At 36.9% G+C, this 17,936-nt stretch overlaps 1 protein-coding gene across 12 annotated transcripts in view; it reads right to left on the reverse strand.

The window, feature by feature from the left end:
• Positions 1-17,936, reverse strand: part of tcf12 (transcription factor 12) — a 244,847-nt gene that overhangs the window by 60,014 nt on the left and 166,897 nt on the right. For 8 of the 12 annotated variants that reach the window (XM_052040333.1, XM_052040331.1, XM_052040332.1 and 5 more), the window contains 4 exons: positions 14,850-14,955; positions 14,355-14,491; positions 11,384-11,525; positions 11,067-11,131 (listed from right to left, as the gene is read on the reverse strand). In XM_052040333.1, coding sequence (XP_051896293.1) covers positions 11,067-11,131; positions 11,384-11,525; positions 14,355-14,491; positions 14,850-14,955 — 450 coding nt within the window. Of the gene's footprint in view, positions 1-11,066; positions 11,132-11,383; positions 11,526-14,354; positions 14,492-14,849; positions 14,956-17,165; positions 17,298-17,936 lie in introns of all 12 variants that reach the window. The other 4 variants (XM_052040341.1, XM_052040340.1, XM_052040335.1 and 1 more) reach the window with 2 other exon arrangements.

Here is a 17,936-nt window from a genome sequence, read left to right on the forward strand (position 1 = left end):
TTTGCTTCTACACAAAGATCACGGAACATGCATGTAATTGCAACATATCCTGGAATTTACACAAAAGCATTAATTTAAAATTCCCAGCATTGTCTATTATACAAGAAACATCCGGTATTAAGTCAAAGGCGGTAACCTGATCTTCGTGTGCAAATGGCATTTCTGTGCCACTGTCATAATGTCTTGAACTGTGGATTATTATTTCCATCAAATTACTTCTAATTACCGGAATGCAGCTTTGGAAAATGCTTCAAAGCCAAATCCAGCCTAAAAAACATTCACCCGGACACTCACTGCTCATAATCTTAAGTTTTATCAGTTTACACCAATCAAGCTCCATATAACAAGGCCTCATTTCTCATGTGCAAAGTGTACTAAGAAGGGAAACACAAATGAATAAATAAAAAAAGGCTATTCAGCCTAAGAAAGTCTGTCCCCTTGGTGCCATATTTGTGTCGCAAGCAGCTTTAGTTGCTCCAGTCTTTGCCTTTATTTTTTGCCAATGTGAATCATATTGAGTAAATGTATTTTAATCAACACCAGTTAATATTATGTTTTTATAAAGATCCCAAGCTCCTTACTAGTTTGCTCAGTTTTTCCTCTTATCATATAGTATCATTTCACATCTCTGCACCTTTTCCACTGCCCACGAGGAGAACAAGTCACATCCAGCGATATAAGGATATTGGTACCAGAATTTGAAGCAATAAATACACAGATGTGATCTTTTCAAAGAGGCTATAAAGCAAGCGATAATGTTCATGGATGATATTCCAAAGCATAGAAGTCAGATAGTTAAAAGCTTTGCCATTGAATATTCAATGTATAGGTCTCACTAAAGACCAAGTACCACCACAAAGAACTTCAGAGTTAGTGAAGTGACTACATTCACCACTAATCGTGAAGAAAGCTATCCACAAAATCCTAAATTGCTCCAGCACAAACTCCCTCTTCTCTAGAATTGGTTACTATCTGAGAGTCTAAGTGCTCTCAAATAACAATCATTATAATTTAAGCCAGCTATGCAGCCAATCAAATTTCTCAATAGACAGCAAGCAAAGGTTTTAAAAAAAAGCACAACTTAATATTTCAATATTTTACAAAACAATAGAGACTGGAACATGCACAAGATTAAAGTAGCTGAAATACCAATAAACTATAAAAAATTAAAACCAATGTATTTTAAATATATTCATAGTTTCACGGTTTCCAATAAGACTCGCTTGTTAATACCAGAAATCTTCATCAGAAAATTTCCCTCGATTACAGGGAGAAGGATGCCAACGGCGCAGAGGGCCAAATCACTGAAAGCAACTTCAGAATTTCACCATTCATTCATACTTGGATGACAATCCCGAAGTTACTGTCTCTATTACATGGCATAATAATGACAAATGAAGATAGCTTTATCGACAAACAAGGGGCCACTGTGTGATTTTTTTTTGCACAAAAATTCACAAGGAAGCCTATAAAGAAAACCAAATACATTGGCCTCCGACTCAGAAACCACAGAACTGGGTTGGAAGCAAGTTATCATCAATCATGAGGGCTTCCTAAAAAAAATGATACTACATAAACATAATTACAGTCATCTTTCATTACACAACATTACTTCATTCATTACATTCATTAATATTCTCAAGAAGTCAGATAATATAATCATAACTTCATATTTCATATAAAAATATTTTTAAAAATGTTTGACATTGTCCATCAAGTCAGAACTTAGTGACTTAGTTTGTTAAGACTAAAAGAGCAGATTGGGAAGTCTACGGCACACTGCATATTTGCAACAAACAATTTGCTGGAGGAACTCAGTGAGACTGCTGATGCAGGGCTTCGATCCAAAACATTGACAATTCCTATCCCCCCTGCCACTGATGCTGCTCGACCCACTGAGTTCCTCCAACAGATTGTTTGTTGCTCCAGATTCCAGCATCTGTAGTTTCCTGTCTCTCTAGATCCTGTGCTGTCTGAGAGGGTTTGCACATCCTCCTTGTGAACATGTGGATTTCCTCTGGGTGCTCAAGTTTCCGCTCCCATCCCGAAGTCTCGCAGATTAATAGGTTAATTGGCCACCGCAAATTATCATTTAATGTGCACGAGTGGTAGACTTTGGGGGAGTTGATAAATATGTAGATATCAAGAGAGAGGATGTGTTGGAGCTGTTAGAAAATATTAGGACAGATAAGTCCCCGGGGCCTGACAGAATATTCCCCAGGCTACTTCGTGAGGCGAGGGAGGAGATTGCTGAAACGTTGGCTAGGATCTTTGAGTCCTCGTTGTCCACAGGGATGGTACCAGAGGATTGGAGGGTGGCGAATGTTGTCCCCTTATTCAGAAAAGCTAGTAGGGATAGTCCAGGGAATTACAGACCAGCGAGTCTTACATCTGTGGTGGGTAAGCTGTTAGAAAGGATTCTAAGAGATAGGATCTATGAGCATTTAGAGAACCATGGACTGATTAGGGACAGCCAGCATAGCTTTGTGAAGGGAAGATCTTGCCTCACAAGCCTGATAGGGTTCTCTGAGGAGGTGACCAGGAAGATTGATGAGGGTAGTGTAGTAGATGTGGTCTACATGGAGTTTAGTAAGGCGTTTGACAAGGTTCCACATGGTAGGCTTCTTCAGAAGGTCAGAGACCATGGATTCAGAATTGGCTTGTCTGTAGAAAGCAGAGGGTTGTGGTGGAGGGAGTGCATTCAGATTGGAGGGCTGTGACTAGTGGTGTCCCACAGGGATCGGTTCTGGGACCGCTACTTTTTGTGATATTTATTAATGACTTAGATGAGGGGGTGGAAGGGTGGGTTAGCAAGTTTGCAAATGACACAAAGATCGGTGGTGCTGTGGATAGTGTGGAGGGCTGTTGAAGCTTACAGAGGGATATTGATAGGATGCAGAGCTGGGCTGAGAAGTGGCAGATGGAGTTCAATCCAGAGAAGTGTGAGGTGGTACACTTTGGAAGGACAAACTCCAAGGCAGAGTACAAGGTAAATGGCAGGATTCTGGACAGTGTATCAGAGCAGAGGGATCTGGGGGTTCATATCCACAGATCACTGAAAGTTGCCTCACAGGTGGATAGGGTAGTTAAGATAGCTTATGGGATGTTAGCTTTCATAAATCGTGGGATCGAGTTTAAGAGCCGCGAAGTAATAATGCAGCTTTACAAAACTCTGGTTAGACCACACTTGGAGTACTGTGTCCAGTTCTGGTCGGCTCATTATAGGAAGGATGTGGAGGCATTGGAAAGGGTGCAGAGGAGATTTACCAGGATGCTGCCTGGATTAGAGAGTATGGATTATGAGGAGAGACTAAAGGAGCTAGGGCTTTACTCATTGGAGACGAGGAGGATGAGGGGAGACATGATAGAGGTATACAAAATATTAAGAGGAATAGATAGAGTGGACAGCCAGCGCCTCTTTCCCAGGGCACCAATGCTCAATACAAGAGGGCATGGCTTTAAGGTAATGGGTGGGAAGCTCAAGGGAGATGTCAGAGGGAGGTTTTTCACCCAAAGAGTGGTTGGTGCATAGAATGTGCTGCCTGGGGTGGTGGTGGAGGCTGATATGTTGGTCAAGTTCAAGAGATTGTTAGATAAGCATATGGAGGAATTTAAGATAGAGGGATATGTGGGAGGAAGGAGTTAGATAGTCTTAGGTGTGGTTTGAAGGTCAGCACAACATGGTGGGCCGAAGGGCCTGTATTGTGCTGTATTGTTCTATGGTTCTAAAATGGAGAGAATAAAAATGAAGGATCAGTGTAAATTGGGTGGTCGATGGTTGGTATGAACTTGGACCAAAGAGCCTAATCTCCACGCTGTAAGACTCTATGACTATTATTATGCTATTAAATCCAGAGGCTAGGCAATGCTGATGAATTGCAATTCTGTTTTTTTTTAAATCAACATACCCACCCTCCAAATCAATTCATCTAAAGTTACATTAGTGGCTTAAATAGCCTAATACCTTCCAGTATGATGTCCTTAATCTCATGCAAAATACAACACCCAAAAAATTAAGAGGAAACAGAAAATCAAACTTGTCCCCTATAAAATACAAGGAACATAACTGGAAATTGCACTTAAAATTCACAAATTCCCAGACTCACAAAGGGATTACCTCCAAAAATATTTATGATTATAAACACAGTAGGAAGAGGCTGGCATTGGTAATCACCCTGTAATGCGAGTAGATACCACTCTGAAATATACAAATTCATCTGGGGAGTAAATTGAAAAATTGCATCCTGGCATTTCAAGGCACCTAGCCAACATTGTAAATTGGCTTCCTTGTGATGGTTGACTCTCAGAGTTGTATAGCACAGAAAAAGGCCCGTTGGCACACCAAGTATGCGCCAATGATCATTTGCCCATTTACACTAACCCTAATCCTATTTTGTTCTCCCCATATTCCCATCTATGCTCCAAGATTATATGATTCACCTTCACACTATGGGCAATTTATAGTAGCCAATTAACTTACTGATGCACGTCTTTGGGATGTGGCAGGAAACCAGATCACTTGGGGAAAACCCACGCAGTCACAGAGAGAATGAGCTAACTTCATACATAGAGCACCAGAGGTCAGGATTGTACTCGGGTCACTGGAGCTGTGAGACAGCAGCTCTAACAGTGGTACCACCCTGGCCCCAAAGTAACTATTTTTTGAACTTCACTTTATCCCCCCACATGTAGTTGCAGACCCCAAGTACACAATTTGCTCTCTCTCCACAATCGTTTTAAAGCTTGCTTCGTGAACTAATTGTGGAGTGAAAAATGAACAGGAGGCAATTTTTTGCCATATGATGACATAATTGAAATATTTATGCAGTTCATACATCTTCCTTTATCCAATGCCTTGGTTTAGACAATTAGTAAAAAAAAGTATTTAAATAATCCCCCAAATCCTCTTTAAAAAATTTATACATGGGGCTAGTTTTTGCAATATAAAATGGAACCAATTCTGTTCAGTAGAATTTTGTTTTACTGCTAGATGCAAAACATATTTGACTCAGTTGATAATTTAAAACAGATGCTTTCTTCTTCTCAAAAAAACTTCAGTGTTACAAATTTAATGTTGAAACAATTGCAAGTCAGGAAAAACAGATGGACTGAAACAAGGGATTTATAGTCTGCAGAGTGTGGTATGTACTGATAGAGCAGATGGAATGCATCAGCATCGGCTACGACAGGAATGATTTATGGAATAACCTGGTTGCTCTTGCCAAGCAACATGGGATGACAGAATCATGTTACTGTAGCAACCGAAGTCCACCTACCAGTGAAGTTAACTTTCCATTCTGCCCTTTCCTCTTTAGATATTTTTAAAAATTTCAATTTATTCACTTGATAATTTGAGGCATAGATAACAACACTTTTGGAGCAGGTGACAATTTTAACAATTCACATTCTTTCAAATGCAGGTAAGTACATAAGGTGAAAAAAACTGATAGGATATCATTGCTATACTGAGTTGGCACACTGGCCTTTTATCTCTGTTCAAAGATAATCCAGACTATTGAGATGAAAGTCTCTTCTCACTGAGAACCAATATTTGCCAGGAACTAATAGGAGATAGTTTCAGTTCTAAATGACTGAGCACCAATACTAAGCTGTCATCTCACCAAAAGGGAAATGAACAGCAACTAAAGTGGGGGGTCTAGTTTGTGAGGTGGGCAAGGGGCATCACAAAGGAATGAGGTAAAAAAAGAAAGCAGTACCGAGTTGCTCTTGGAAAGATAAAGTTTAAGAAAGCTTTAAGTTGGCATCTCAAATTGATGCAAGATGACCTCCTAGAGAAATACTCAGACCTCAATGGTTCATAAAAACTGGAGTACTTATAAAGGTAGATTGACACTTCAGTATTGCTTTACACCCAAAGGTTAAACTCACGTAAAAATGCATCTCTTATTGTTGCAACAGTTCTGACTTCTTACTCACTTGTACATTATACCTGACCAGAAAAAGCATGAGGTTTAAAATAATCTTACATGAATATTTTAATTAGAGTATAAAAAATATGATCATGAAATGGGAAAGTAAATTCTTATTTTTTGTTAAGAGCAATGCAACTCAAGTTGAAATCAAGACAAATGATGAGACCTATAAATAGCTCGGAGATAGTGATTTGTGATACAGGTTTGAAAGAGCACTGTGAGATTCAAATTAGAATATTCATTTACTGCAATAAAAACTTCCACCCTACCTAAGGATTTGATAACTATTCTGAATAGATGGTGAAATTGATGTAACACAGCCAAATGGTGCACAATGGTTAACACCGATCAGACAAGACTGCACCATCTTGTGACATTATTATTTGTATCAGTTTCTTTAAACTATGTAAACATATTTGTTGTTACCTCCATGTTCTACAAGATTCCAACCTAGGGCTGTCAACAATAAGTAATTGGGAAAGGAGAAAAGGTTAAATAATCCACAAAATTCATTAAGCAGTTGTTCCAACATCATATAAGCTAGGCCACCACAGAAGGCAACACTTATTTCAGAAGCACTATGGAAAATCTTCTCTATTATTTGTCCAATTGTGATTTGTCATTAAACAGCATGAGAATATCAAAAGTGTAGAAAAAATTTTCGATTTTCAACATTGTCAATATGTTAACACAGAGAAAACAAAATACATCCCCTGTTGGTTTCATCCAAAAATGCTAAATGTCACTTTCCATAGACAACATGCAAAAACAGATACAGAAATGTGTGTAAACAAACTGAGGCAATACTGAACCAAGCCACTGGTTCCACCTATCAGAAAAATGCTCCTCTGAATGTTTTGTAAGGCACATGGCCCAAAAGGGTCCCAGGATATTTCATCAGTCAAGGACAATAGCAGGAACATGACAATGGACTCTGAGCTCCCTAATCACGAATGAGGAAATCATCTTTTGTTCTCATTCTGGATCATCCTTAAGTACATGAGGAAACAAATCAGGACTGTCAGCTTTCCTGAGTCTGAGAACCAGGGCTCAACTGTGAGAACGAGACATTCAGGTAAGGTATTGGATGATAGTCAGTAAACCAGAAAAGAGTCAATGCCTTTAGAAATGAGAAGATCAGCAGGCAGAGAAAGGTCAATCAACCACACAGAAGTGAAAACAAGTATCAATTTTGCTTCTTAGATCAAAATTCTTAATCTTAGGTATTTACCAAATTTTAAACAAGGACCAGAGTTTTAAAACTTTAGCAGTGGACACCTTGAAACACTTACACACCATTATTTCATACTCTGAAAATTGGATCAGTGTGTACTATCATGAATTGGACCCCTAAACTTCATTATTCCAACAGACTCTCGGCCAGCTATCCTTGATCTGCCCTCCAAACTTTGTGCTCCAACTTCATCAAAATCTATTCACTAATTACTTTTGCTCAGAGTTATACTAGATTCCAGTTAAGAATACAAGTAGGACCAGAGATAATCCATTAAGCCCAACCACCTCCACTCCACCCTGTCTGCTTCACAAATTTAATAAAACCAAGATAACGCTGATAATTTGCTATCTCATTTTTAGGGAATCTCGATGGTTTGGCACCTGGCTCACTGGGGCTCCTCTTCCCACACACCCTTTAAATGCCACCAGTGATCCATTTCCTGTGCTTCCTTCAAACACGGCAACTTTCCTGAGAACATTATAATCATGTATAATATTGCTCATGCAACTATACAATATCTAAGAAAAAGTGAATTAAAAGTATGTTGGGGCATCAAAGAAATAATATCCGATGGTCCAGAAAATCTGCTAGTGCAGCATCACCAAAGTCCTCAGGGCATCCGATTACTGCAGTTTTACTGTTATATCCTTTACTCATCCACTTGCCCGTGTATCTCCCTTCCTCACCCCCATACACTTCCACTGTAGTCGTAAAATCTGTTGATCTCAAACCCGAATAATACACAATGAAAGAGCCACCACAGCCCTCTGGAGTAGAAAAATTTGAAGAGTCATGATTATTTAATGGTGACTTCCTCTTATTCTGAGACCATACACCGTGTTCCAATCTCTATAGAGGAAAATACGGAAGTATTTTCCAGAAGCCATCCTTCCAATTCCTCTCAGAATCATACATTTCAAATCAAGCCCCTTACTATTCAATCTCTCAGGGCCAAGCCCTCATCCCTGGAACCTGTATGGTGCTGCTTCCAATGCAAATATAGCTTTACAAAGAACAACACTGCACCCAACACTTTTGGTGTGGCCTCATCAAAGACATGTATAATTTGCAGCAAGGCTTGTACTCTGTTCCTTTTGTAAAGAGACCAAAATACCATTTGACTTCTGAATTGCATGTTGCACAATAGTGTTAATATTACATTTTCACATTACACTCTGTACACCATGTTGCCATTCATTTAACTTGTCTACATCCCTTTCAAGACTCTGTGACTTCCTCACCGTTTAAGTTCCAACCAGTTTTATATCATTAGCACACATGGATACTTTATGCACTATTCAAATAGCAGAGGGACCAACAGTGATTCTTCAAGCACCCCAAAACCAAATCCACCGACGAGCATATTATCCACTTATTCCAATATTTTCTGATCACTGGTTGTGCCAATTCATTACGACCAATTCTGTGGGCCCTAATTTTGTTGAACAATACATATTCTCCTTTATTTACCCAGTCAATTATATCTTCATAATCCAAAATATATTTATAAAAAAAATATTTCCTTTCCACAAATCTGTGCCGATTTTTTATTCACAAGATTTTTAAAATTTCTTGTTATCCCTTTCGACACGAATTCTGGCATTTTCTAACCATCGATGTCAAGCTAACAGATCTGCAGTTCCCCATTTTCTCTCTTACTTTCTTGATCAGCTGTGTTACGCTAGTTATCTTCTAATCTATTCGGGGTCACTCGTGAATACAGAGAATTTTGTAAAATAATCTCAAATGCATTGTCATCCTCAGCTGGCTTTTCAATGAAATGTCTAACATCAGGCACAAGTAGTATATTGGCTATTAGTCCTATTAATTTCTATAGTACTTTTTAAAAATATTAATTACTTCAGTTGCTCATTCGCTAGACCCCAAGTTTTCTGCTATTTATAGTTTGACCTGTTACAAAATATTTGACTAATGCCCAAGTCATTTCTTTATTTCCCAATTATAACTTTTCCTATCCCTACCTCTAAGGGACCTGTTTTTATCGTTACTCTTCCCTTTCATTTTATGTAATTATAGATGCTCCATGGATATTTGATTCATATCTCTTGTTTGATTACATACATGTTTTATTCTTCCTCAATCAATTTTAGTTTCAATGACTGAACCTACTCTCAGGTTCAATACAATAGACAATTGTTTTAATCTATTGCCATCCATAACCTCTTTAGTTAGCCATGAGTAAAACACTTTTTCTGGCATTATTCTTCAACCAATGCATACTTATTGAGAATCATTAAATTTCTTCAAAGTTTGCCATTGTTCATACTTATTAAATTTGATTTTCTAATATTAGAGAAACTTGCTTCTCATGACAAGGTTTAAAAACATTTAAATGTAAAACTACAATTTAAGTCATTCTCAAACTCAACATTCAACAATGCTTCATTTTAAAAATTCTCAACCAATCCTTCCATGACCTCACTCTGCACAACTCCATAATTGCCTTTAGCCTAACAGCCCTCAAAGAACTCTGCATATTTGAACAAGTCCAATTTTAGTTAATCCACCACTGATAGCTGTGCCTTCAGCTACTGAGCCATAAGTCTGGAATTCCCTTGCTCAAGCCTTCTATTAACGCTTTTTTCTCTCTGATCTCTGACAAAACTTTAATCCACATCACCTAATCTCCTTATGTGACTCAGTATCAAATATTGGTTGATAGCATTACTGTTATATACCTTGAGATTATTTTTTTACTATATAATAAATACAAATTATTATTTTTCTAGATAATAGCTCATCTATGGCCATTCAACAATTTGAATCCAGGAATTAAATCTCGAGTTCAGTAGAAGTGATATTTGAAAATGAAAATCTGGCTCCACTTAAGTAATGCTATAGATACAAAAATGATATCATTTGCAACTTCATTCAGTCAATAATTTGTCCGACTATGCAGTGGAAAAATCACCCTGCCAGCGTATTTGATAAACTAAACTCACAGACTTAATTTTTCATAACTCAATCTCCCATAAAGATGTTCACTGCTGCAGAAAGCACCTAGGAGTCCAATCTAAAAATAAATATCTTAGTTATTATCAACACAACAGACATGACATACATATCCATTACTTCTTAATACTACAATATCAACAAAATATCCATTTATACTTGATTCCTTTCTGAAATGGGAATCCACCTGCCTCCAGCCTCTGACATAACTTTCAAAATGTCATTCTTTCAGAACTTCAAAGCTTAGAAAATAATCAAACAGACATCAGCAGCAGGTTAAACGTCAAAACTGACATCTGAAAATTCCTCCTTCAGCATTCCAATAACGAGCACTTTGGATTATTTACTGCTTAGTATCTGAACATGCAAGTACCACAGCCTAAATACCAGAAGGAATTTATTAGACCCAATTTTTTTTTTAAAAATTACTTCTTTGAACAAAGCTGATACTCTGGAAAATATTGCAAACTTGTCTATATTGCAATGTACCAGCATGAGACTTTTTAAAGAAGTGAAATTATTGAACTAGTGCAAATATGAAATAAATCAATGTACAAAACCATAAAAACACATAGGATAATATTACACTGGAAATGTTAGTTAACCCTTTGAGTACTGAACGCCCCTTGCAGCTTTCAAAATGTGTGCATTTTCCATCATTCTTGCAAATGCGATTCTCTTTTAAATGTTCTGATTTATGTGCGGAAATATTACTGTTCTCAAAGGGTTAAATTAGCACACATTAGTGTTGTTGATGAATGTACTTGAGGTAAGTATTTTGGTTAAACAAAAAATCAAGCACGAGGGTTTTTTTTTGGTCCTCTGTGAAACTGCACTACTTGTCAAAGTTTTGTTTTAAACTAGTTTGGGTAAATGTAAGGTTTTGTTTTAAAAGATGCTAAAAGGTTTGATTCAGTACTCACAGATGCCAAAGCTTTTCCAAGTGCATCACCTGTCTGTGCACCCCCAGCTGCATTTCCTCTGTTCCCTATACACAATATAATTGGAGCATAAAACACTTTGATTATTCAAAGGATCAACATTTGTTTTTGCACTTGAATGAAAATTTTGTTCCATATATCTTCATATTTATTTCACAATATGAAATTTATTTTTTTAATGTTAAGGAACAAAATTGCAATTTTGCAGTTGCAAGTAAAGCAACATCATTTTTTAAAATCAATCAGCTGCTTACTACTTTCCACTTGGGCGTGGAAGTCAACATTTTCTTATAACATACCCAAAAGGTTTTCTGATCCATTGATTGGTGGTGTGTGTGAGGCTGCAACATAATGGGAGCTGGTACTTCCTCGATGGAAGCTAGACATTGGGGGAAGACTGGGGTTGATGTCTGTAGGTGAAACTGAATGTGGTGGATAGTTCTATAAAAATAAAAACACCAAATAACAACCCTGGATGAGAACAGTCACATAATTACAGTAGAACCTGCTTAATAGGCATCCTATTTGACACAGAAAACTCCTGATAAGCCACACTACATCTAAATGGAACTGCTTGGTTTACAATGCAAGAACATGTTCACAAACAACCTTTTTGCTGAAAGATACATCACTGAACCATGTTAAAGACACGTAATTGAATCAAAATTAAAACTGCACCAATCCCTCAGGTAATCAGTGGCTCTTGGTTTGCAAACAACAAATCTATAACATAACAATAAGGAACATATTACTATGATAAGGATAGGTACATGACTTCATAACTGTCAGTCCAAACAACTCAGATTGATCGGACACCAAAAAAGCATTAAAAAAAAACCTATGCTCAACTTTACTCAAGTTCTTCCTCACACTACATCTTGTTAATCACGTGAAGGGAAAGCCTAGGGTTGGAGAGGAAGGTAAATAATAGATATCTCAGAGCAGTCCATTTGTCCAGCACTATAAATAACAGTGCTGCAGGATGTGAATTTATCCCTTAATACCGTTCTATGGCACAATCAGGATTACCTGAGTGGTACTTATTTTAGTGAGAACACCCCAATAAAATTAATACCAGATCAGGTCTCCTCACATCCTCTACCCATGCCTCTGCCAAAAGTGCCCTAATTAATTTTTTGATCAACTGAAAATAACTGGAGTTTAAATATTATTTAAAACATATAGAGGATTCTTAAGAGGTCTGTTCACTACAACATCCCTATCCAAAGGATGATACAATTTGCACTTCATATATTTACACTAGTTATAAAAATTGCACATATGTGAATATTTAACATTTCTTAAACAAGAGATAAGTCAAAAAGCACAAAGTATTTTCTTGAATTAGAAACTTCTAAATAAACTGAAATTGGTGACATCAAAATGCTATTAATATTCTTACCACTTGATCAAAATCAGGCTTCATCATTATGGGAGTGCAATTGATAGTGTTAAACACACTTCCCCTACTCCATCCCTAGGAGATCTAGGTACAGTTTGGCTTCATTAGGTAAGAAATACGAGGGTAGAGAGAAACAAAAGAGAAGCAGGTGCCACTTAAATGAAAGCGAATACCCAACTTTCTCAAGGAAATGATATTAAATTCAACCAACAAAAAATAGAAACTTGACGAATTAGGTTGAACACACAGAAAATTGAAATATCTAAAATAGTGTTGATAGAACAGGAAGGGAATTAAGAATATCAAATACAGGTATGGAGCCAGCATGTTCATAAGTCAGACAGAAGCTTGCAGTGCAAAAATTCATGATTCTATATCTACATAAACTAATCTCATGAAATACATTTAATTATCAAAAAATAAGCATTTATAAACCGAAAGGTTGCATTTAGAGTAACAAGTGTATAAAATGTATTTCAGAGATGCAACTGTGATTGAATCGGCTATCCCACCCGTTAATTTGTCCTAAACAACTAAAAGTAAGTTGACAAATACATTTTAATGAAGTGGGTGCTCTTTAAAAATTGCATGCATCCTTGATACATTAAGGTCACAACCTAATCCAACACCAAACCTGTCATTCTGAAATTTAGAACAAGGGTGAATTTACGTAGCCATTTCCCTACAATCTCCATTCTGAACTATTTCTTTAGCTGACAACAATCAACTTTTTCAGACTGTAAGCATTAAGGCAATATTACTGTTATTCCAGAATTGTAGATGATTGCTTCGCTTTTCTGGAATTCTCCACTACTGTTTTAATTCACAAACAGCCTAAGGAAAGGCACAATTATGTATCTGTAGATAGCAGTATTTTCCTCTGATACTCATTTGCTTTAAATTAATACAATTCGTACAACTTCAAGCCAAGTCTACCCAACAAAAAAAACTGACTTTCCTCAACCTTGATAAGACCTTTCTTCCTTTTGCCCTTTTTTTAAAAATCTAAATTTGCTTAGAATTTGTTCTTCCCAGTTGCTCTTTCCATTCCAATTACAGCTGCCCTTGAATGCCATGCTCATTTTTAAATTCAGCTGTAAAATTACAAAATGCGGTTGTTACCTTAGTTACCTTCACTCCATTCATGGACTAAAGCACCTGATTTTTATTTTAAAAGTGTACTCTCTGCTTTGAACATCAAAACTACACATTGGAAAAGAAAGCTTGACATCAGCTTACCAGTAGTCATCTGCCCTTGCCTTTCCAAGATCAAGTTTCACACAAAACCACTGACCTACAACTCCTCCCAGCACCCTTATCCGATGCACACCATTAAAAATTCTTGATCTCATGTTGAAATCCCTTCACTACCTCATCATTCCCCTTACACTAAAACTGCTGTTTACTCACAAGCATGAACTGTGCGCCTTAAGTTGATATCCCTGTTCTGAAATCACACTACAGGGAAAAGTTTCTCCATTTAACCACTCAAATTCTTCAATCATCTTGGATATCTTAAATAGATCATCCTTAAAATCTTCCATATTTAAAAAATGCAGGCCTTGATGATGCAACTTATGATAATTTTTTTTAACCTGCCTTCAACTTTTTTTCCTTAATTCTAAATTATTCAATCTACCAAGCACAGGAGGAGGCAGTAGAATTTCTGTGCATTCATTTTTACTCAAGAGCTATTTAGTTAATTACTGAACTATTAAAACAGCTGTAAAGATCTGCTTATATCTTTATACAGAGATCACCATATTTCACCCATAACACTTTTCAGCAGATACTCAAAACAAACCATTATTTGACATTCTCTACAACAATAAAAGATTAATCAATTGACAAGCTCAAATTATCCTTACCAAGCGATCATGTGTATGGAGACTGTTGTAACTACTAGATTGAGAGACATGAGAAGAGGTTCCCAACATTCCTCCATAACTTGGCTGGTGCATCCCATTTGAGGAATTCCAAAGATCAGAAGAATTATGATTTCCTTCTGACGTGTAAAAGAAATTTTTAGTAAAGAGAAAATCAAAAACACAGAATTTTCTTAACAGAAAATATTATGCAAAATCAAGGCCCTCAATGACAACTGGATAATGAGCAAGATGGCAATAATTCTCAGCAGATTAAATCAATTTTGGGTACAAATTTGTTACAGATAAATGTAGCAGATGCCAACAATAAAAAGTTAATTTTTGAGTTATTTGGAATGCCTGTTACGTTATAAATGAAAATTATACAGATTCAAACAGCATTTACCCTCACAAATACCCCAAATTAGTTTGCTGGATAGCTCTCTACTCAATGCACCTTTTCTCGCCGCACAGAATGATTGAAAACCTGTAACTTACCTTGCATAAAGAACGTACTGGCAAACATACTGCTGGGTGGTTTAGGTGATGGGTAACTAGGAGACTCCCTGTTGAAATCATCTGAGCTAGGAGAAGGTGCATAAACCTGGAGGCAGAAATATCAAATTAATACAAATCTGATTTTGAGCTTGAAACACTTTCTATTCCAAATGCTGATATCAACAATCAGAACAAAACCCATAAAAGATAATACATTGGGATGTAGTCAGCAGTTCTAAACTCAGCTGTTGAAATTGCAAGCTTTGACTTCCATACAAGTGCTGCTGAATGCAGAAATCTACGACTCGATGAATGACAGGTAGCACATCTATCACTGTGCTCCATGTGGAGTGCAACCACAGGCTCCTCAGAATCACAGCAGGGAAATTATCTGTCTGATCATACACCAGAGCATACCTGGTATATGACTGGATATGACAGTGATTTCAGTGAGGATTCCTGGATTAGGAGGCAAAGAGGAAAGAATAATTTTGTTTTCTCTGTTTTATTTTAATGTTTTCAATTGTTTGTGTTTGTTGTAAGAAATTTAATTATTTATGGCTTTTAATGACAGAGACATCAAGACTATGAAAGTCCTTGACAGCTTTGACATGATGCAAAGCCTCTTCTCCAGCTTTGCCTTCTGTCAAACTGTCAGAATTGTCCCAGAGGCAGGGCTACTTGAGTGCAGCTAGGCAGGGACAACCGCCAGGAACTCTGGGTGGTAGGTCAAGTCCAGCAAAATCCAAAGACAAATAAAATTTAGATTTGAATAGAGCAGAACATCAATTATAAAAGTATTGAAAAATTGTTTCTCAAATCACTTCGCAAATTTATTTCAGATAGTGGAAATGTTAGTTCTAGTAACACATGAAAAGGTGAATGCATTGCATATTCTCATGCAAGTACTTCCGTACTTGTACTTCAAAGTAATATATGCCATTACCATGATCCTAAGTTTCAAAATCAAGTAATCTTTTCAAAAGCTGGTGTGTTTTAAAGAAAAATCCCAGTCAACGGAATGGAAATTGTTACCCGAACAAACCTTTTCTTTAAAAAAAAACACTGAACAATTTCAACTGTCTAACAGCCAAGTAAAAAGCTTAGAAACATTGGACAAAGTGAGAACCTAGCCTTCCTATCAAATGAATACTTTTGAGCAATGGCATCCAAAAGTTTGGTGCTGACCAGAAAAATAAATCATGTAATAACACAGCTTAACTTGGGTTGAAAAGAGATCTTTTTGTCGTGTGTCACTTCAAGTACATCAGCTTGAAAGAGGTTTAGTGAATTCCATCACTGTAGCATAAACAAACAGCATATGTCCAGCCTGGTGCTTAATCTATCACTGTCAACTGAAAACCAAAAGGGAAAAAAGGCAACTTCAGTGCTTTGATTAAGAGGAGAAAACACTGGAAAAGTTAAAATCTTAATTGCAGTGGATGTAGGTTTTTCATCAGAGGTCACCTCCAAGTTCTGACCACTTTTAAACATCAACAGAAAAAGAGACTTTAAAACAGTTCCATGGTACTTCTACTAAATCACGTTCCAAATTTTCTTATTTTGATGCCACATTTACCAAACAAAATCTTAAGTATAAACAACTCATGCATTGCTGAAACAAGTTTTATACATATTAAATAATCTTGGCTCTAAATAAGAATACTATTTTGTAAGCAGCATCTGTTCTTTTTCCTATACTCTTGCCTGTCGAAAATATGCATACCTTTTAGCTTTTACTAACAGAAATAACTATTGAGTTATGAAATGGTGCTTGTGCCAGCCTCAATTCTAGGATCAAAGACTTTGTGCAGCAAACCTCATTGATGTGGTCTCAATAATTTCATTAACTCCAGATGGAGAGTCAATAGTCAGCCAATGCCACAGGAGGACCGAGTTTCTCCAAGTTATAATCAGAACAGATCACAAATTAGAAACAGATTTCAAGTTATCCAATCTCCTCCAACTCATTGCCAATTAAGCTTTTAACAAGCTACAAGTTTCATCTAGCACTAAGCAGAGAGCAAAAAGCTGAACAAAAAAATGTCTAGAAAATATTGCTTAATTACAATCACAGATAAACACCATTCTGATAGTTCCAAGAGATTACCTAGTACATATTTAAGCCATACAGACCAGGAGCACCCTAGGATTAATGCCTAACCGGCACTGAAAAGATGTCATCTGGGGTGGGAACAGAATCACTAAAAATAAGTTCAGCAGGACAATAAAAGTGGCTGGAGAAGGATTGATAACTATCCAGTTTACTCATGGAATTAAACATGTTAGCCAGGTTTATCCACAATGACTTCTTACATCCAAAGTCCGTTGGCACTCAACAGCTAGGTTCACACATTAACGGAAAGATACCAGAAGGCATCTTGTGCCTTGGAAAAGACGATTCCCCCATAGAAATTCAACAATTTCAAGAAAAGCTGGCCAAGAAATCTGGGGAAACAAAATTTTTCAGCAAGCACAGCTCAATAAGTGATTGATCAGCAACAAAATTATTCAGACATTCATTATGAAACAAAAGTGCAATCCCCAAAACCTTTTCATAGAGTTGATCTTTAATTCATGCATTTACAAACTAGAACAGATTGAACAGATGAGCACGTCATTCTTTGAATATACATAATTTTCAACAGTATAGATCAGACCAGTATTGCACCTGATCCATTTCCTCGTTCCTTTGATGTGTTGGTAGAAATGAACATAACTTTCATGCTGAAACATCAATAAAGGATTTTGGTGAACAACATGCCTGTCTGGCAGAGAGTGAAGTTCAATAGAACCTTTGTACAGTCCACAGGAGTTAAAGCATAAAGCCAATAAACTCATCTCAACTGACACACATCTCCAATTAACGATTTCTGCATGAAAAACCAGATTAATCCAAAAGCAGAAGTGGCTTAACTTATGAAAAATAACACTCAACTCATTGGGATAACTCTGAACTAAACTAGCAATACCAGACCTCCTGATTTTAAGGAGAGACTAAATTTCAATATACATTTCATATTAAGAAGGCACTAACCAAAGTGCAACAACTGCAGTGGTGTTCTTTAATGAAGCAATATCTTTGTG

This window comes from Pristis pectinata, chromosome 28, assembly GCF_009764475.1.
Source record: "Pristis pectinata isolate sPriPec2 chromosome 28, sPriPec2.1.pri, whole genome shotgun sequence".
In the NCBI taxonomy this organism is placed as follows: domain Eukaryota; kingdom Metazoa; phylum Chordata; class Chondrichthyes; order Rhinopristiformes; family Pristidae; genus Pristis; species Pristis pectinata.